Here is a 23,241-nt window from a genome sequence, read left to right as displayed (position 1 = left end):
GATTTAATAATGGCCTTTCAGTATCAAGACTTGAGTTCAAATCCTAGATCAAACAATTAATAAATATGAGACCCTGATCAAGTAACTTAACTTTTCTCAGTCTCAGTTTTCTCATTTTTTGCAATGTGGACAATAATAACCTTCCTTTTAGACAGTTTATATGAGGATCAAATAAAATAATATATGTAAAGCACTATGCCAAACCTAAAATATTATACAAAGTATTAATTAGTATTACTCTCATTTTCATTTATTTTATGTCTAATACACATTTTTATCCAGCCTATTGTGTTGGGCCTGTTCATGTGGGAAGTAGAATTCTTCTTCCAGGACAAGTTGAGTAGGGTTCAGTCTTTCATAGTAAATTCAGGACTGCAGCAAAGATTTCCTGAGACATGGGTTTGAGAGCTGATTCTGGTTGAGTAAAAATGAAATGACACATATCACAGTTAAAAGTGGTGTAGCTTCTGTAAACAGAGACATAACTGGAAAACAGAAGTTTGCCTGCTCTTGAGAATCATTAAGACTTGAGTATTCTTCACCAGTTATGCCAGTAGGGCAGATGCCCCCAGCCACCAAGGCGAACATCCTTAGGTTCCTTATGTTGAACAAATCCACATAGTGAATAGCAGTGGCACTTGATATTTACTCTAGAATTTCCCCATAATAGGCCATGATAATCTACACAGAGATTCCTATTTCATTGGGACTGCTAAAAATCTTGGTGTGTTCATTTTCATTGATCAAAGTTCTATTGGAGAGCATTATAAATTAGTTTTCTATAAAACTGAAAGTCGAAACATTCTGTTTTTTGCTGTCAGCATTTTTCAACGTAATTTAGTCTAATCAGATCCAACAAACATTTATTAAGCTTTTAATTTAGACATTTTCTAATCAGTACCAAAGAAATGATGTGTCTGTATTTGGAGATACACTTCCCAAGTGTCACAGGAAATGCTCTAGTCTCTATTACCTGAAGGCTAAGTATGTTACTTTTTACCCTTACTCCATGGTGCTCTTACTTGGATGAGGGATATCTCATTTCTACCTTGAGTAAAGACCTCTAGTTCTATTTAACCACATCATACATTAACTTTTACAAATGAATATTTACTTCAAAATTATAGGAAGAACAAATATATGCACATACTATTCCTGCAATACTTGAGGGTCATAACATCCCCTACACCAGCTCTGTTTCTGGGGAAGGAAAGCTGACTAGATTCACAGTTTAACCTAAGTCTGGAAGTGATTGTTGATAATTCAAAATAAATTAATTTTAAAAAATAAAGTCATTATGTTTTTATATTGTAGACAGAGAGGATAATATCATAAGCAAATTAAAGGAGCATGAAAAAATACTTGCTAGTTATATTGGTGAAGGAAGATTTTTAATAGGAGATAGAGAGTATCATGGGAGGTCAAATGTGTAATTTTGATTACATTAAATTAAAAAATGTTTTAAAGAAGCCAAACCAATGTACTTAAAATTGAAAGCAATAAATTGGGAAAAATATTGTATGGCAAGTTTCTCTCCTAAAACCCTCAATTCTCAAATATAGAAGGAATTGAATCAAATTAATAAAAAAATAGTATATGTACAATCAGTTTTCAGATGAAGAAATCAGAGGTATCAATATTCAAAAGAAAAAAAAGTTCTTAATCACTAATATATAGAGTAATGCAAGTTAATTACTGACTCACATCTATAAAATAGTCCAATATAAAAGAAAAGGAAAATAACAAGTGATGGAGAGAATATAGAAAAAAAAATAGGTACACTAATTCACTTTTTGTGTACTCGTGAACTTGTCCAACCATTCCAGAGAACAACTTGTAACTATGCTACTATAAGATTTAGTTTGGGGATCTTGATATCACCATGGCAGTCTCCTCTTATGAGAGTCTGTAGTTTATACTATGCAGTCATTGAAAAGTACTGGAAAATTATATTTTTAAGGTTGATACAGCTATGTTCCCCAAGATAGTACTGACCAATCACCAGTTTTTTTTTTCCTTTCTTTAGCTGTGTACTTCAAAGATCCACTATAGGCTCTAAATCTTGATATACATATTGGCCAGCTGTAGGTGGCTACCAAAATCAGGGATTAAGTATCTCACATTCAGAAAGATATTTTGGAGCATACCATCCACTCCAGGGATAATAAACCTTCCCACAAAAGAAAACCTTCCCAGCTAAATTGACTCATGTCTCTCTGCTTCCCCAAACATCACAACATGAGTTTTACTCTATGTTAATAAATGCATTAAGGATCTCCTTCTCCCTTATTTCCTCCCTGTTCTCTGTTCCAGTCTTCCTAATTACATTTCAATAAAATATTTTATTAAATTGACCCCATTGTTTTACATATTATTCTTGACATGAAAACTCATTATGGTGTTTTCCCAAACTGCGATAGCCCAATAATATCTCCATTGACATAAATTTAATTTCCAAACAAGATTTTAATTTATTGACAACTACTCTTACACTGAAGGAAGATGGCACTATGACTTCACTTGTCCAAAACAATGTGCAACAAGGGAACCTCATGTATTCCAAAGAGGGACTATCTCATGCCAGAAGACTGTCAAAAACATGTGCCCAAAAGAATCTAAAATTGGCATATTCAATGATGATAGATAAGATTACAGGAAAACCTGAGGAAGATTTATACGAACTGATGAAAACTGATGCAAGCAGTACCAGGAGAAGATTACACAGTAACAGAAGTATAGATAGTAACAATAAAACATGAAAGTCTCATGTATTCAGATTAAAACAATAATCCATGAGAGTGCCAAAGGATTCTTGATAAAAAAAATGCTATCCACTTCCAGAGAGAGAACTGATGAAAACAGAGTGAGGATGGAAGAATATTCTTTTTCAATTTATTTGTCTTCCCTTATGTGTGTATATATATATATATATATATATATATATATATACATATATATTTTCAGCATGGATAATATGGAGAGATGTTTTACCTAATTTTTCATTTATAGTGGGTGTCAATTTAACTACTTTTTCAGTGGTCAGGGATTGAGACTAGAGGGAGATAGAAAAGTTTGAACTCAAAATAAAAATCTTGTTAAAAGAGTTTTTTAAATAAATATATGAGCCTCTTTCAGAAAATATTGAAGTCATTAAAATATGTAAGCATTTTTGAAATCCCTATTATAGGCCAGTCTCTGTGCTAACCAACTTTTAAATAATATCTCATTTGATCCTTAAAATATTCTGACTAGGAAGTTCAATTATCCCGTTTTGAAATCTTAAGAAACTCAGGCAGACAAGGTCATGACAAGGGTCACAAAATTGAATTATCTGAAAAAAAAAAACTTTTGAACTTAGTAGTTTCTGACTCTAGACACAGAGACAAATTCACTGGGCCACTTAACTACCTGACAAAAAATTCATTTGATCATCACAAAAATACAGGCATGTTGATGTTCTTATTGGAACTATTTTACCAGAAAGAAAAATTGACAGAAAGATTTTACATTACTTGTCAAAAGTCAAAAAGCTAATGTATAAGGATAGATGAGAAATCAATTCTTTGTAACTGCAGGCCCAGTTCTCTATTCACTACACTACCTACTTCCTTTTAAAAGACCTTGGAATTCTCTAAATGCAATTCAGTCAGCTCATCTACCCCAGGTTATTTTTGGTGGTCAACACTGAGTCCATTTGTGTCCATCTGTCCTAGAGATGCATTCAAAGGGGCAAACTCTCCATCTTGCCCATTCAACTTTATGTTATATTTTGGATACTAGGTGTCCTTAATCTACTTGGCTTTTATGTGTGGGTGGTTAAAATTAACTGTTCTTGGCCACAGTTCTCTTGCAGAAGTCTGTGCAATTTTCCTTGGCATGATGTCCTTTTTACATGGCATGTCAGCCACAAACAGAAACCTGGAACATAACAAATGCTTCATGAAATTAGGTAGACCAGTGGACTTTTTTTACTTATTACCGTCTAGTCAATTTCTGTTACATGTTCATACAAACTTAATTAATTAAACATCTTCATTGCTTCAGGGACGTGACCTCATGGGGATGGAAGAAACCATAAAGTCTGACTCTAGCAGCAGACGGTACAAATTAGATGAAAAAGCTACAGAAGATTCTACCTTCCAGATAAGCAGGTAACATTATTCTTTGTTTATGAACTTCTAGTGCAGCAGGTATCACAAACATGGAATCCAAAAATCTGAATTCAAAAATTCCATCACTATGCTCATGATGATGGTGAATGGGAGAATTTTGTGGCCTTGGGCTGAATTCTATCACACTGAAATGGCAAAACATCATTCGAGGAAAGTCATCAAATGACAGTTCCTGACTCTGACGGTCATCACAGAAACTTTTCTGCAATCAGAGAAATCAAATAGTTTTTGTCAACGAATATTGATCACTGATAATATGAGATAAGATTTTTTTCACATCTCTTGGAATAAAATATACTAAAAACATTGTTAGCCTAGGTGATCTTCATAGTGCAGATGCAAAAAAAAAAAATCTTTCTAATAAGACACAGTGAAGGGAGACTACAGAGAGTGAATAGTTATATGGAGTCTCCCTGGACTTCATACAATTAATGACTACATGGGTTAGAGAGTGCAATAGATACTAGACTTTAATTTCAGTGGTTTATGTCACTCCTAAAAAGGAAATTCCATTTATTGGCTTTGGCCATTGTTTTGCAACTGATAGCCATAGACTATGACCCCACCACAATCAGGAGATTACGTAACTAGGAAAGGATTTTTGGAAATGTGTTGGGTATGTTATTTATTCCATTTCTACTTAGCTTTAAAGCAAACCTGATATCTACTTTACCACAATTCTGCCATAAGGTGATTTTACATACTCTATCCTACGTTAGTATCCCATTATAATATTTTGACCCATTGATTAGCTAAAATATATTAAAACATATCTATAATATTGTCCTGTCCCATCACTTGGAAAAAAGTAGTTTCATAATTTAACTATTCTTTTTTTTATTTGGGTTTATTTCTTTTTATTTATAGTTTGTATTCAATGCAAATAAATTCCATAACATGAGAGTAGTTACTATGAATCAAAGCGTGAGGACATAAACACAAAATATAAGAACCCTCAAAATAGTACAATATGTAAAATATAGCATAACGGAGTGCTCATTCACACACACAGTAGCTTAGGACACTTCTTGAATTAGGAGGTTTGTAGGTTGACTATGAAGGATAACAAACTTTCTTTGCTTTTTTATGAAATTAGGATACTAGTCATTGGATATCTCAAATCCCAGCAACAGTGTGTGACCATGCGAACCAAAAAAAAAAAAGAAGACAAAAGGATTTTTTTAGAAGATTTCAACATTGCGGTAGTGTTTTTTTTTAATTTTTTTAAAGCAGGAAAGTAGAAATATCTGCTTCCCTGAATGAGGCCAATGTTAAGCTTAATACCAGGTTCTATATCTAAAAATATTGAATAACAAGTCTTAGTTATAACTACTCTGGTTCACAAAGATTTTCTTTTAAAAATAGTATTTACAGAAATAGTATTAAGTTGTGAACTTATAATGATGCAATCAAACTCCCAATCCTTACATTCCAAATACTCAATTTACCTTGTTGTTTGGCTTTTACTTGTTTGCCTCTTCATTTTAATATTTTGAAATTATCAAACTTCACAATAGATCATTTTGAAAACAGCTATTTGACAAACTCAGAAATAAAACAGCATTTGAAAGTTATTCAAGAGGTCATGTACTTCAGAAGTCTTTGTAATTGAGGAAAGTAAGGTAGCTAATGAAATCTAACATTTTGTTAAATGAGGAAGTAATGGGAATGTCTAGTTTTCTACAGAATATTATGAAAGCCGTTTTTGCTCATTTTGCTTTCATTGTGCGAAGGTTCCAATCCATCATGGCTCTGGCACATGTTATTTGTGATATAACAATTTAAATGCTATGTCAAATCCAAATTGTAAATAGTTTATCTCTTATGAGAATAGTCATACCTTAATGCTTTACAACTCATCTGAAGGATATAGTCATTAAATGAGTGCTGCTAAAACACATGGAGGATTTACTACCAAAGCTTGATGATGCTTCTTCCACCATCCATGTTACTAGAAATATGGAAGCTGTTTATACCATCTAATCATTTTATGGCTAACGAACCAAAGTGAAAACCAAGTCTCTTTTCCACACCTTTTCCGCTTTTCTGGATCAAGAAAAAAAATCTACTCTTTTAATTAGTGAATTGTTAATCTTGAATTAAGTGGATGCCATCTCTCTTCAGTTTTGTTCTCAGAAGTTCCAATTGGTTTAAACATTGAACTAAAAAGTCCAACTTCATTCAGTCCCATGAAATCATACAGATCCTTCTCAAATTATTTATTCAACATGTGGGAAATTAGTCTGGGACCTTCTCTGGAATTGATGTCAATGCATTTAAAGGTGTGAAAGTAGAGTGGGTGGGGTCAAGACATTGACTGTTGGTTTTGTTTCCTTCTGTGCCTCTGACTAGTAGATGTAGCCATCTCAGAGGGTCCAGGACGATAGGTTAGGGAAGCATTGCTGTTGGCTTGACTGAGTCTCTTAACAGTAAAGACATAGATGTACACAGCCTCTTGAATAACAGTAGAGTGAGAAGATGAAGAGGCTCCAGGACATTTCCACTTTTTGTAGTAGTGGTAGTTTTGTTTTGGGACTATTTAGTTGCTAGCAGAGTGGTAGTGCTCACTGAAGTGTTCTTCATACTTGGTGTGGTGGTTACATTTTGTGAATAAATCTGCATGAGTAACCAGGGTGCCAGGAGCAGGAGCCCCAGACATAGTTTTGTCCAGATCGCTATCCGTGTGGCCTCTCTGTTGGTGGGTCTGGTCTCTCTCAGTGTGAAGCGATACTATAGGAACATCTCCACTAATCCAGTGCACTGTAACTGCTAAAGTGGTGCCTGGTTCCAAACCCAGGTGCCTAATTTACTATTTTGTAGAACAAAATCATATTCACTACCTTCTTTGTGACAGGTTACTGATGTGATATGAAATGGTATGACATGATGTGACATTATATCAGATGATATAATGTGATATTATTTCAATTTGAGTGAATTCACCACATTGCATATGAATGGATATAATTCCATTGTAATTTTGTGAGAAAATTCCTGCTCATCTCTGCATTTTTAGCCATTAATTGCCTAGTTACATATGCAAACAGTATTCAAATAAGACTTCTTTCTATTCTTCTCAGATTATGTTCCTTGAATGGAAGAAAAGAAAAGAAACCTGAATGAAACCACAGGGAGCCAGGTGACTGAATTCATTCTCATGGGCATCACCAACCATCCTGAGCTCCAGGGCCCCCTCTTTGTTATATTTTTCCTTAATTACATGGCCATAGTTGTTGGGAACATGGGGCTGATCATCCTAACCGGTGTTGATTCCCACCTCAAAACCCCCATGTACTTTTTCCTCAGGCATCTGGCATTTGTTGATCTTGGCTATTCCACAGCTATTGGGCCAAAAATGTTAATTGGTTTCATAGAAGAGAAAAACATTATTTCTTATCATGGGTGTGCAATACAGCTAGTGTTTTATGTGCTATTCATTGCCAGTGAACTTTTTATCCTGTCAGCCATGGCCTATGACCGTTATGTTGCCATCTGTAAGCCTCTCTATTATATGGTCATCATGTCAGACATGATATGTTGGCTCTTGATGGCTGTCTCATACCTCTATAGCATCATAGTATCTCTAGTAATCACAATAAAGCTTTTTAAATTATCTTTTTGCAAATCAAATGTAATAAGACATTTTTACTGTGATTGTGCTCCCCTATTGTCTATTACATCCTCAGACACAAGTGAGATTGAAGTAATAATTATGATCTTCGCTGCATTTAATTTTGTTTCTTCCCTTCTGATTATCCTTGTCTCCTACATGCTCATTCTTGTGGCCATCCTCAGGTTGAACTCCTCCAAGGGCAGGCACAAAGCCTTCTCTACCTTTGGTTCTCACCTCACTGGGGTGGTTATATTCTATGGGACACTTCTCTTCATCTATCTACAGCCCCCAAGTAGTCATTCCTTTGATGCAGACAAAGTAGCTTCTGTGTTTTACACTCTGGTCATCCCCATGCTCAACCCTTTGATCTATAGCTTGAGGAACAAAGAGGTGAAAGTTGCCTTGAGGAGGCTCCTTAAAAAAATCATGTAAACCTTCTCTTTAAAGCCCATTGTAGTGTGTGATTCCACTGAATTATTCAAAGCAAGTAGATATGTGCTAGATTTCTTTCAACTTCTCCCTGATTCTTTTTTTTAATCTTAAAAAAATAAAACATTTCTCTTAATATACAGATAATCATTTTTGATTAGTTATTAGTGTTCTTAGTGTTCAACTTCCAATAAATCCTAGTTTAGTGGACAATTTAATTAAAGGGACCTATTAGAGAATTAATACAAAATATCTCCACAAAGCAATCTATTTCACTATACAAATAATAACTATTTATAATAGTAAACAGCCTAACATTGTTTTAAGTTTCCTTACCTGGGAAAATCAATTGATAAGCAGATACAAAATGCTAGTGCCAGGTACCATTCCAGTCACTGAGTCTACACTGATAAATAAAAAAAATAATTCTTGTTTTATATTTTGTTATTATCACATACGTTATATTATAATTATGTATAATTATATGTTACTAAACTAATATTTTGTGAAGCTAAGCACTATGTACATGACAGACACATTATCCAACAGAACAGCCAGTCTCTTTTTGAATATCTCTTATTCTTAAGAAGTTTATTCTTGACACAACCTAAATTTTCCCATGACTTCCATCCATTGTCCCTGGTCTTCTCTGTGAAGTAGAACAATTTGATTCTTTACAATAATTGTTCAAATTCTTGAAGAAAACTTCCATCTCTTCCTTCAATTTCAGTCCCAGAATTAATTTTTCATTTTTTGCTAGGATGGAAAGACACTGAGCTATAAAGGGAATCCCAAAAATCTTAGGCTAGATTTAATTTTCTGAAGCTTAAAGTAAATTTGACATTGCACCTTCTGTTGAAGAATCTGAGTTTAAATAAAAGGTCTATTACTTGTGACTTATGACATGTTAGTTGGTTTCATAGAGGAGAAAAATATAATTTCTTATAATGGATATGCAATACAGCTAGTGTTCTATGTGATATTTATTGCCAGTGAACTTTTTATCCTGTCAGCCATGGTCTATAACCATTATGTTGCTATCTGTAATCCTCTCTACTATATGGTCATTGTGTCAGATATGGTATGTTGGCTCTTGGTGGCTGTCTCATACCTCTGTAGCACTTTGGTATCCATACTGGTCACAATGAAGCTTTTTAAATTATCTTTATGTAAATCTAATGCAATAAGACACTTCTATGGTGATGGTGCTCCCCTATTGTCCATCACATGCTCAGACACAATTGAAATTGGAGTAATCATTATTATCTTTGCTGTACTTAATTTTATTTCTTCCCTCTTCATTATCCTTATCTCCTACATGTTCATTCTTGTGACCATTCTCAGGATGAACTCTTCTGAGGGCAGGCACAAAGCCTTCTCCACTTTTGGTTCTCACCTCACTGATGTAGTTATATTCTGTGGAAAAATTTTCTTCATCTATCTGCAACCCCAATCTAGCCATGCCTTTGAGAAAGATAAAATGGCCTCTGTGTTTTACACTCTAGTCAACCCCATGGTCAATCCTTTGATCTTCAGTCTCACGAAAAAAGAGGTGAAAGGTGCATTGAGGAGGCTCCTTAAAAAAATGCATGTACGCCTTCTTTTTAATGGTGAATGTAGTGAATGATTCCATTTCATTATTAGAAGCAAGTAAATATATGCTAGATTTCTTTCAACTTTCCCTTGATTATTCTCTTGTATTTTAGGGGGAAACATTTCTCTTAATATAGAGTCAGAGAACAATTTTTGACTTGTTAGTGTTTGTGTGTGTTTCAGTGGTCAATCTGCAATAAAACCTAGATAAGTGGACCATTTAACTAAAGAAACATATTAGAGGACTAATACAAAATATTGGTATAAAACAATCTATTTCATTATATATTACAAAAGTTAAAGCCTAACTTTGTATTAAGTTTCCTTCCCTGGGAAATCAATTATCAAGCATTTAAAAATGCTAAATCTAGGTTCTATTCTAGGCTTTGGGACTACACAGACAAATTTAAAAAAAATAGCTCTTGCCATCAGTGAACTTACATTTCATGAAGGAAAAAAATACGTACATGAGAGCCAGATTATTCAGCAGAGAAGCAAATCTCTTTTTGATTGTCTCTTACTGTGAAGAAGTTTATCCTTACCACAACCTAAATTTCCCATCTCTGTCTTCCAGACATTTTTCTGGTCTTCTCTGTGAAATAGAATAAGTTGATTCCCTTTTCTTTATCATAATTGTTCAGGTTCTTGAAGAAAACTTCCATCTCTTCCCCCAGCTTCAGTCCCAGATTTTGTTTCCATTTTTGTGCTATGATGGAAAGAACACAGGGTTATACAGGGGGTTCCAAAATCTTAGGGTAGATATAATTTTCTAAAACTTAAAGTAAATCATACTTTTGGACCATTCTGTGCTGTTAAAGAACCTGGGTTTAAGTAAAAGTTCTACTACTTGTGGCCTGTGATATTCTAGGAAATAAGTTTATCTTCTCTGACTTCTACTCATTTATAAAATTTGGAATAAGATGTGTAAATTTTAAATGCTATTACACTTAAAATTCTATGACGCCATGAACGTATTCTTTGTGCTAACAGCATAGAGTCTACAATCAGCACTCCCATTTCATGCTCTTTTCAAAAATTTATTTTAAACCTAAATAAAAAATGAGAAAAGAAAAAAAGAATATTGTAATGTAGACAGTAGAAAGTAAGAGGATTGAATATAAAATCATAAAATTCCATTTCAAGAAAACCTATGCAATAAATACTACCCACTGTTTTCAAAACTACACAGTATTCTTTGCTTCCTTATAGATTTTTTTCTTTTCTGCTGTGCACTTTTTACTTTATTTTTCCTCTCCTTCCATACCCCACCCTCTGCCTTAAATAAGACTACAGTTAAACATTTATGTATGTATGTATATACACATATACACACATAACAACTCTTAGACATATACGTCACAATACTATGAATATTTCCACTTGTCTTCTCTTTCTCTGAATATGAATAGTATCTTCTTTCCTAAGTCCAAATCTTTCTTTATTTTTCTATATCAGCCAGCTCATCATTTCCTACACCACAGCAATATTCCAACCCACTTACATCCTAGTTTAGTGATTGTATATGAAAGTTTTCTCCCTACACTTCTGCATTTCTTCTATTCTTGGTTACATTGGCTTTATTTATACCATGATATTTTAATTTAAAATCATATAAATTATCTACTTTACACTTCAACAATGCTTTCATCTTATAGTTTAAGGTCTGATACTGCTCAATCTTTTTCCTTTACATATTTTCCTTGGTTTCCTTGAAATTACTGACCTTTAGTATTCCAAAAGAACTTTGTTATTATTTTTTCTAACTTATTAAGATAATTTATTAGTAATTTAATTGAGATTCTGTTAAATAAATAGAGCAGTTAGATAAAATTGCCATTTTAATATTGTCATTACTTACTCATGAATACTAAATTTTTTAAATTATATACTATCTGGATTTGTTGGCATAAAAAGTGCATTATTTTTATATTTATTTAGGTCCTCTGTTGCTGTTGTTGTTTTTGGCAGGTATACTCTGAGGTGTATTGTGGTGCCTAACTACTTAATTGGTCTAAAACATTACTGAATAATATTATTGATAAGTAGCGAATTTTATCCATTTTCCTCTTTTGATTAAGTCTATGTTAACTTTAACTCTGTCTGAGATGATGATTACTATTCTTGTTTTTTTTACATCATAAATTCTTCACCTGCCCTTTTTTTATCTTTGTATCACTCATTTTTATAGTGTTTCCTGAAAACAATAAGTTGTTGGTTTCTAATTTTTAATCTACTATCCATTTCTTTTTTTGGGGGGCAGTGGGGGTAAATTCCTCCCATTTACATTCTAAGCTATAATTACTTGTGCATTTTCTTCCTTCCTATTTTTCCTCACTCTCCTTCTCACCCTATTTACTTTATACTTCCTCACCCCTTTCCTTTACTTCTACCTGGTGCCTTGCCCTCTTATCACTTAACCTACCCATGCCTCCAAAAGTCCCTCTCTTATCATCCCTCCAGCCCTATACCTTTTCCCTCTTCATTTTTTCTAAATTTAGAAGACTTTTATACCTTTCTAGACATATATGTGGTTCCCTCTTTAACCCATTCCAAATAAGAGTAGAGTTCCAACATGTTCTGCTCTCCCCTCACTCCTTTTTATCTCTTCCTGCACAGAATTATTTTTTTTAATCAGCCCATCATACCCAGGTAAGACTAAGTCTTTCTTTTAAACAAAATAATGATGAAAGTCATAAGAATACCGATAACATTTTCATGTACAAGAAATAAACAATTTGACTTGAAGTGTCCCTGAATTGACCATTCTGCTACTGAACTGAATGTGCTTCTCACTGAGCCAGGTCACTGAAGTTGGGGAGTCTAACATGAAGCTTCTACCTGATTTGGTCACATGGTATTAATAGACAAACTCTACCATGTCCTGGGAATATACAGTTGGAGCTTCCTTCAAGATAATTTTCAAAGCATAAACCAATTAGACCTTGCTATATACTGGAGAAATTGTCAATATATGGTAGTTTTTGAAATCTTATATAGAACATGGTTTTTCCTCCTCATTAACCATATTTAGTAGTTGTGAACAATTACTGAGGTGTAATTGTAATCTGCAATTCCAGATAAAAGTGAATACATCATTATCAAACCTAAGGGAATGTCAGGTATATGTGGATTGAAGATATAATTCTGACTTAATAATTCTTTCAACACCTAAATAATGAGAAGGGTCTTTCAAACCTACTGCCATTTTCTTTTAATTACTTTCAAAACTGGGAGCTCAGTGACTCTCTAGAAGTATAAGATTTGGCCCTTTTTGTCGAGGCTACTTAGATTCCTCATAGATGATTCCCTCATCCCCCCAAATCCCTTAGATAGCCAATGACTCTGAGAGACATAGTGTTTAATAAAAACGGGAAGATGATACATGACCAAAAATGAGTTTAAAATCAATTCATGAAAGAGGACATGTTCTGTTTTGAAAATGTACCCAACTTATTGTTTAAAATGTTGGAAATGAAGCATGGGAGAGGACCAGTTATTGTGGCTGTAGAAGATGCACTCAAAAACTTTTGGAAGTGATTGTTGATAAATCGAAATAAGTTAATAAAAAAGAAGATGAAAAAGCCAGGGTAGTGTGCCAGCATGCAATTTTTTTAGTGCATATACTCAAGATCATTATGATGATATGCCATTGTGAGGGAAGTGTGCACTTGGAATTCTAGGAATGGTTTTGTACTGAAATCCGAGATTCACCTGGAATCATACAGAGTATCAGAAAGTACCAGAAGGGCCAATATCAATCATGGGATAAGATACAGCAGAGAGATGGTAATGAGTCATCTCTGCCTAGTGTCTACCAATATCAAGATGGCAACATATTCACAACTCACACATGCATCTGTGACGAAATATTATTTTGGACCAAAAATTATCAAGAATAAAATTAATGGCATGTACTTGAAGAGAACTTATATTATAAAGTCATAACTCATTGATAAAAACATATTTCAGAAATTGCTACTTTCACAGTAATTTTAAATAGCCTTTATCTGCAAAAATAAAGCATATTTATGAAATATAGAGCCCATTGTAAGTTTGATCAACAAAAAACATTATAGTCATGCTTCCTTATTCTCCTCCTTTTCTTCTTCTTCTTCTTCTTCTTCTTCTTCTTCTTCTTCTTCTTCTTCTTCTTCTTCTTCTTCTTCTTCTGCTTCTGCTTCTGCTTCTGCTTCTTCTTCTTCTTCCAAGAGAAGCATTCCTGGTGTCCTGAGATCAAGCTAGTTTTTGAGGAGCATGACATATTTCAGAAAGTAATGGTCAGTCAGGTGGCCACCACTGTTATCTAGGACTCATTCTCTTGTTGAGCAAATTAGTTCCTCCACTGTATCTATATGAATGAGTTGGGATGGGATTTGGTGGTCATGAGGATCTTGGTTCTTTTAATCTCATCAATAAGGCAATGGGGGCATGGGAAAGTATATATGAACAATTCTTCATGTTTCCAGACTGTCAAAAACATCAAGGTCATTCAATGCTACTTAAAATTATAAAATTCATTAAAAAATTCTACATAAGCAATAAACTGGGAAAATTGAACTTGATAACCACTGTGTATATATATTATATATATATATTATATATGTGTGTGTATGTGTGTATATATATGTGTGTATATATATATATATGTATATATAAAACCTAAAATAAAGGGCTATAAAACTGAACTTACCCAATGATGATAGGAGTAGTTTCAAAAAAAGGTGGTGAAGATTTATATAAACTGATCCAAAATGAAGTGAGCAGAACCAGGAAACATTGTACATGATAATAGCAAAATCTTAATAACAAGAAACTGTGAAAGATAGAAACTGTGATGAATAATATGATCCATGACAATTCCAAAGGACTCATATTGAAAAAAAAATGTTACACATCTCCAGAGAGAAAATTGATAAAAATCAAATGCAGATTGAAGAATATGCTTTTTAAAAATTTCCTCATCTCCATAAATATGTATTGCAATGTGACCAATATGGAAATATGTTTTTCGTAACTTCACAAGTGTAATGCATATCTTACAGCTTGTTTCCTGCCCCCCCCCAATGGGTGAGGTGGATGGCTAGAAGTAAGAAAAGAATTTTGAACTAAAAATTTTAAAAATTGTTAAAAAGTTTGAAAAATAAAAAATGGACTTCTTTCAGAATAGACTGGAGTCAATAAAAACTATACATGCACTTTTAAAATGCCTAATATAGGCCAAGCTCTTTGCTAAACATTTTACAAATATCTGATTTGATCCTCAAAACCATGCCCTAGGAAGTACTATTGTCTCTGCAGCAGAGGCAGACTGAAAACAAATTATGTTACAAAGTTCAGATTGCTCCTACATATCTGACACAACTTTTGATATCAGCTCTTTCTGACACCAGCCCAGAGACAAATACATTGGACCAATTAGATACTTGATAAAAATTTCATTTTATCATCGCAACAATCCTGACAATGAAAAGCTATTATTAGTCTTCTTCTACTAGAAGAAAAAAATAGACATAGATATTAATTTACTTGCCAAAAGTCAGAGCTAGTGTATACGGGTATATTAGAATGCAAATCGTTCAAATTGCCCACACAGTGCTCTAGCCACTGCACCACTATCTCCTTCTAAAAAAATTTAAAAAATTAAAAATAAAAAAAACCAAACCTTTTAATTCACTAAAGGCAATCCTGTTTATGTCCCACTGCTTATTTTTGGTGCCCATCACTAAGCCCATCTGTATCCATCAGTCCTAAGGGTGCATCCAAAAAGGAAAACTCTCTCTTTTACCCAGGCATCTTCATGTCATATTCTAGGTACTAGACGTTCTTAATCTACTTGACTTTCAGTGTATGGATGGTTAAACTAACCTGTTTTGTTTGGTTACAGACATCTTTCACCAGCTTCTGCAATATTCTTGAGCTTGATGCAACTAGGATATATCACCCACAAATAGAAGCCTGGAATAGGGTAATTATTTAAAAAATCCTCCATGAAATTAAATAAACCAGTGAACATTGTCACTCATTACTGACTGCGCAATTTCCATGACATGATCATATGAAATACATTAAACCTTCTCTAGTACTTCAGGGATATGACCTCATGCGGACTGAGAAAACCATTGAGTCTTACTCTAGGTATGGATAACATGAACAAGTCATACATGCTTCTTTGTTCCACATAAGTGGGCAACATTATTCTTTGTGGTCTTCTCATTGCAGTAGGGGTCAAAAATTTGAAGTCTAAGCAGCTGAGTTCAAAGAGCCAATCACTGTGGCCACAATGTGGGTGAATGGGACAATTTAAGTGCCATGTGATGAATTCACTCAAAATGTAACGGCATAAAACCATCATAGGAAATTCATCAGATGAAAATTGCTAGCCATGACAATTGTCACAGAAACCCTCTGCAATCAGAGTTTTCAAATAACTTTTGTCAAAGGATATTGATCACTAATACTATATGGGATCTCAGTGATCTTTGAGATCAATGCCATATAACTGCATATCATCTTAAGAATAAACATTTTTTAATAAAGTCCTTTTCTGTGTCTGGCAATGAAGAGGCATTACAAATAGTAAAATTATATGCCTAGCTCCGCTCTGTAATCTAGGCAGAAAAATATTTTCTCTCTGGTAAGGCAAAGGGAAATGAGACTACAGAGAGTGAGTTGATATATGGAGCATCCCTGGATGTCATACAATGAATAATTGCAAGACAGAGAGACTGCTATAGAACCTGAACCTTTACCTTCAATGGTTTAGTGCCCTCTTAAAAAGGAAATTCAATGACCTGTCATGGGCCATCACTTTCCCACTGTGAATCACAGACAATGGCCCCAAAATCTGAAGGTTACTTAACTAGCAAAGGGTTACTTGGAAATGTGGTAGATGATTTTAGCCTATCTTTTCTTATTGTCAAAGTCAGTTTGGTATCTGTTTCCACCAATACTTTTCCATAAAATATTTCTAAATGCTCTAATGTCCTTTAGAATTTCATTATAATTCTTTGACCCACTAATTAGTTAAAACATTTCAAAACATACTCATGATGTTATCTTATTTCATTTGGGGATAAGTAGTTCCATAATCCACTCTGTATTTTATAAATAAAACTACATGCACTTTTGCTTGGGTGACAGGATATAGATATGTTATCATATATATATATATATATATGATATGATATGATATGAAATCATATGAAATTATCACACCTAAATTTATAAAATTAAATTATAATTGGCTGAGAAAGTTCCTGATCATTTTATCTGAAACATTTTTACAAAACAAATGTGTAATTATTGATGCAAAAAGTACTCAAAGGAGGTTTATTTCTTTTATTTTGAGATAACATTACTAGGATGAAAGTGACGATCAAGTTGAATGAAACCACGTGGAGCCAGGTGACTAAGTTGATTCATGTGCATCACAAACAGTTCTGAGCTACAGTTTTTATAGTTTTTTTTCCTTAACTACATGGCCACGACTGTGTGGAACCAAGGCCTGAACATTCTAACCACTGTGGATTCCCACTTCCAAATCCCCATGTACTTTTTTCCCTTCAGGCATCTGACATTTGCTGATTTTGGCTATTTCACAACTATTGGGCCAAAAATGTTGATTAGTTACGTAGAGGAGAAAAATATCCTTTCCAACAGTGGATGCACAGTTCAGCTATTTTACTTTGGGATTTTTGTTGCGAGTGAACTTTTTATCCTATGACCCTTATGTGTCTATCTGTAAGCCCCTCCTCTACAAGATCATCATGTCAGACAGGGTATGTTGGCTTTTGTTGTCTGTCTCATACCTCTATTGCATCTTGGTGTGTTGAGTGATAACAACTAAGACTTAAATTATTTTTTCTGTACATCAAATATAACAAAACATTACTTTTTTATTAATTTATTTTGATTTATCAACAATCACTTCCATAAGCTTTTGAGTTTTGAATTTTTCTGTCCCTCCTTCCCCACCTCCCTCCCCAAGATGGTGTGCAACCTGGTATAGGTTATACATATATACTTCTATTATACATATTTTCACATTAGGGATGTTGTAAGTAAGAACCAATAGGAGAAACCACAAGAAAAAGAAAACAAAGCAAAACAGAAGAAAAAAATGGCAAATAGTATGCTTCAATCTGCATTCAAACTCGGTAGTTCTTGCTTTGGATTTGGATTGCATTTTCCATCATGAGGCCTTTGGCGATGTCTTAGACCTTTGCATTGTTGAGAAGAGTTAAGTCTATCAATATTAGTCATAGTGCAACATGGCTGTCACTGTGTACAACATTCTCCTGGTTCTGCACACTTCACTCAGCATCAGTCCATAAAAGTCTTTCCAGGATTTTTTGAAGTCTGTCTGCTCATCATTTCTTATAGCACAATAGTATTCCATTACATTAATACACCACATCTTGTTCAGCTATTCCCCAATTGATGGGCATCCTCTCAATTTCAAATTCTTTGCCACCACAAAAAAAACTGCTATAAACATTTTTGTACATATGGGTCCTTTTTCCACTTGTATGATCTCTTTAGGACACTGTCCCAGAAGTGTTTTTGCTGGGTCAGAGGGTTTGCACATTTTTATAGCCCTTTGGGCATAGTTCTAAATTGCTCTCCAAAATGGTTGGATCATTTCACAACTCCACCAACAATGAATTAGTGTTCCAATTTTCCCACATCTTCTCCAACATTTATGATATTCCTGTTTTGTCATATTGGCCAATCTGTTAGGTGTGATGTAGTACCTCAGAGTTGTTTTGATTTGCGTTTCTCTAATCAATAGTTATTTAGGCATTTTTTTTTCAATATGGCTTTAATTTCTTCATCTGAAAACTGCCTGTTCATATCCTTTCACCCTTTATCAATTGGGGAATGACATGTATTCTTATAAATTTGACCTAATTCTCTATATATTTTAGAAATGAGGCCCTTATCAGAGATACAGGTTGTAAAAATTCTTGATGGATATAATGATTTTAAATTTTCTCTTGCTGCTTCTCCAAGTTCTACCCCAGACAGAGACATATAATTTAATAGTATTCAGCATCACAGCCTCTTTTCCAATTTTCTTCAATGAGAAAATATTTGGGGCTTATTTTTCATTAGATATCTGGGTATGAGACTTGAAATATTGGGTTGAATATTGGAATTAATGAGGAAGGAAAGCACTATGAAATTGTCTAGGGATTTTGTTGAGAAATGAGTTTAAAATAAAATGCTCACATTTGTCTTTTCTTCAGGACTAGTACAGCACGCAAATGGTGCAACACAAAATTTCCATTGGTCTTTTCTGAAAACAGAATTATTTAATTAGTAAGTGTTTCATAGACATGAAAACATAGACTTTCCATAATAACCTTGAAAATTCTCCAGCTTTGTATTTCAATTGGAAAAAAAAAATTAACTGATGTTTCCCAAAAGAAGCCCATCCCAACCTGCCTTCAATCCCATGTGTTAAAACAGCTTCACAGAATAATCTCTCCCAATGGTATACTTAAAATGGCAAAATGGTCCTAGGGGAGATTTTGTTTTGTTTTTCTTTGTCTTGATTCCCTAATGATTCCTCTTAAATAAATCATTTCAAAGTTTTGAGAATAATATCAAAGGACTTTCATTATACATATTTTAATACAGGTCTAAGAAGAAAAAATATGAATAATAGCTGACATTTGTGACTAGAATTCATAAATATTCCTTCTTTGAAGATTCACAACAACCTTCTGATGCAGCTATAGTAGATATTTTAACCACATTTTACAGATGAAGAAATTGAGCATCAACAAACATTAAATAATGTGTTGAAATCATCAAGCCTATAAGCATTGAGTGTAGTGTTAGAATTAAGTCTTCCTGATTATAAATTCAACTTTCTATATTTTATCTCCTGTAATAGGCTGCCTAGGAACTCAGAGAAATCTAATTACTCATTGTGATCATTATCATTATCATAATCACATTATCATTTATTATCAATGCTCATTTTCTTCCTCCTTTTCCTCTTCATGAATTTTGCCATAATAATCATCATGAAATACACATTTCAATAACAATTGCTCTTATGTCCGTCCACTGGATCAGGAACTGTGGTACATGCACAGAAATATTGAGGTCCATGCTGTTCCATATTTAAAGTATTGGAAAAATCATAGTGAAAATGAATAGGATGTGCATGTGCTGTTAGGAAACACTAGTATCTAGAATCCATCAAAGGAAATCAAAAGTATAAATGTATTTGGAAGTCTACATTAAGTCAACAATTGACTAATAAATATTTAATAAGCACTCATTATGTGAAAACCACAAAGCTAAGTGCTGGGTGTATTTTTAAAAAAAGGCCAAAAGATCTCTGAACTCAAGGAGGTGACAACATGAAAAAAATATAGACAAAGCAAGATACATATAAGATAAATAGAAATTAATGAAAAGATAATCATTAAACATTTACTCTATACTAAAAGCTTGGCTGAGCAACTGGGACATCAAGAGAAATGGAAAACACATTATTGCTGTATATTTTGAGCCCTCTCTTACATTCTCCTGTGTACATGACAATGCCTTTTTTTCTTATTTTGTATTTGTTTTAATATTCAAGTTTATGTTTCTTTTTTATCTTCTTGTGTATTTAAGTTTTAATATTTAAGTTCAAAATAAATTAATAAAAAAATACAAAAATAAGAAGAAATGGAAGATGTCTCATATTCTCTAGGAGCTCATGTCCTAAATGAATATTAACTGCTTCAGATCTAAGTCAAATGGAGATTGTGTGCAGTTTTTAAAGTACAGTAGCAGAGCATACAATAATGAATCTTCTTTAAAGTCATTTTGATGTCCCTTTCTTAGGTTGGATCATACTTTCAAAAACTTTGGTAGAGGATAAATTTCATGTCTGGGTCAATTATTGTGACTGCAGAAAATAGTGAAGAAAAAGCCAGATTTTATCTGCAAGGGATCTGTTTCTTGGTATGATAGTGGATAGTGGTAAACTAAAAACATGACTGCTTCTGTGGGGTTGCTTCAACTTCCAGAGAACCTCTGTTTTCCTATCCATTGCAGGGAGGAGGTTCTCTATGGATACTTATGGTAATGACAAGTGTTGATCCATTCTCACCAGTAACTGATCCCCTCAAAGATGGCTTCAGGGATCAGACTTGAAACAGGTCTAGCTGTCTGTGTACCAAATCCAAAAATAAAACTTGAAATATGCAAAAGGCCTGCCTGACTCAATCCATTTTCCCAACATTTAGGAGCAGTGTTTACATGGCTTATATTACTAACCAGCCTGAATTGTGGTACTGAGCTGAATGTGTTTGTCACTGAACAGGGAAGTTGTAAACTTAAACATGTGACCTCTACACATAATGGTCACGTGGTATTAATAGACAAACTCTACCATGTCAGGGACATATACATTAGGATCCTCCTCCTATTTAATTTTCAATGCCTCAACTAATTATTAATTTGTATATACTGGAGGCTTTCTCAATAAGTTCAAGTTCTTGTAGTGGGTTTCCTCAATATTATTATGACGATTTGCCATTATGAGGGAACGTAATACCAGGAACCCCATGAATTGTACAGTACCATAATCTTAGATTCACCAGGGATTGTGCAAGTAGCATAAGGAATTCCACAGAAAATTTCATTCAGTACCATAAGGGCCAGTATCAGTAATAGGATTAGTTATAGCACAGAGACGATAATGAGTCATTTCTGCCCAGGGTCTAACAATATCAAGTTGGCAACATAAGCATAACTTATTCACAAGTCTATGACAAAGTAATATGTTAGATCTAAAATTATCAAGGATAATATTAAAGACATGTATTTGAGAATAACTTATAATCTAAAATCAAAGTTCAATGGTAAATACATATTTGATAAATTAATATTTTATGTGCCTTTGAGTTAGTAAAATAGAAAAAGGTTTATACACAAAAAGCAAACCATTTTTAACAAATTATAGATCTCAATGCAAGTTTAGGTAGCAAAACATATTTCCAGCCATACTTCCCTCCCCCCTCTTTTGTTTTATTTGTGCAAGACAGGCGTTATTGATACCCGAGACCAAAGTTGTTTTAGAAAAACAAGACATAATTGAGGAAGTATTGATCAGTCAGACAGAAGCATCTATAATCTAGAATATATTCTCTTGTTAAAGGGTTTATTTCCATCACTGTCTTTATTAGTATGTACAGATGGGATGTGGAGGTGGTGGAAAGGAGTGTTTGCATTCCTGTACTGTTACCAATGGTGTAATGGGAGAGGAATAAGAAGGGCTATATGAATGATTCTTTATTTTTCCTCAAAAGATCAAAATCGTGAAGATTATTCACCACTGGTTAAAGAATTAAAAAAAACTCATTTAAATATTCTGCACATGCAATAATAAGGAAGAAATGAGCTTGATACCCTACTGTTCAATAAAATAAAATAAAAACAATAATTTCTTGGATAAGAACTCATTTTTGGACCAAAAAATGTAGAGAGAGCATCATAAAGCAGATTGGAAGAAATTAAGTGTAGACTAATACCATATGAGGGGACAGCTGCGAGACATAGAGGATAGAACACCAGGCCAGGGGTCACGAAAACACGAGTTAAAATTCAGCCAGAAAATGTTTAACAGCTGTGTCACACTCAGAAGTCTTTTAACCTCTGCCTTAGTTTCCTTATGTGTAAAATAGAGGAAGTTATAGGACCTATCTCCCAGAATTGTGTGAACATCAGATGTAATAATAATTGTAAATTGCTTAGCACATTGCCTATCATAGAGTAAATCTGATTTAAATGGTTATTATTATCATTATCATCATCTTTATCAACCACATTGCAGAAGAAATGCAGAATGGATTCATGACCGAAATACAAAAGGCAAATCATGAAACAAAAACAGAAGAGAACAAGATCAGGTGCTTACAACAAGTTTGACTGTCTAACAAGGAATTAACAAGAAGTAAGCATTCTGTCATGCAAACTGTGATACGCATTGGACATAAAAAGACAAAAATGAAGAAATGAATAAATATGGACAAGAAGAAAACAAGAAAAAGGATGTGGTCTTTGGTGCCAGAGCCAGGACTTGAGCTCAGACCTTCATGATTCTAAGGCCAGCCATACAACCACTATGTAATATTTCTCACATGATTTTCTTTCATTCCCAATTGTAGATACCAAATAACTGAGATGGAGACAGGACACTGGTTCTCTGAAGATGTTGCATGCTCTCTAAATAGAGATTCAACAAGGGTGGGCGCACTGGACATGCCAGTAAACATGTGTGGATGGATGGTGATGGTGTTACTACACCGATCACCTAATGGCATTATTAAACTCATCAGTGATTGCTTCAACTACGTTGTATAAGGGATTAATGCAGCTCTTCTATATGCACAATGCATACACTCTAAAACAAATTGCAGTAATTGT

The 23,241-nt window shown here is 33.8% G+C and overlaps 1 protein-coding gene across 1 annotated transcript; it reads left to right on the top strand.

The window, feature by feature from the left end:
* Positions 1-7,266: 7,266 nt before the first annotated feature.
* Positions 7,267-8,217, top strand: LOC114028785 (olfactory receptor 8K1-like). The gene has a single exon (XM_027843066.1). The coding sequence runs from the start codon at positions 7,267-7,269 to the stop codon at positions 8,215-8,217; it is 951 nt and encodes a 316-aa protein (XP_027698867.1).
* Positions 8,218-23,241: the final 15,024 nt, after the last annotated feature.

This window comes from Vombatus ursinus, unplaced genomic scaffold, assembly GCF_900497805.2.
Source record: "Vombatus ursinus unplaced genomic scaffold, bare-nosed wombat genome assembly UNPS02004996.1, whole genome shotgun sequence".
NCBI lineage: Eukaryota > Metazoa > Chordata > Mammalia > Diprotodontia > Vombatidae > Vombatus > Vombatus ursinus.
This window is presented reverse-complemented; position numbering and strand designations above follow the sequence as displayed.

What these genes read in the sequence shown, in the direction of transcription:
- LOC114028785 (XM_027843066.1), top strand. Translation starts at nt 7,267, where the DNA reads ATGGAAGAAAAGAAAAGAAACCTGAATGAAACCACAGGGAGCCAGGTG.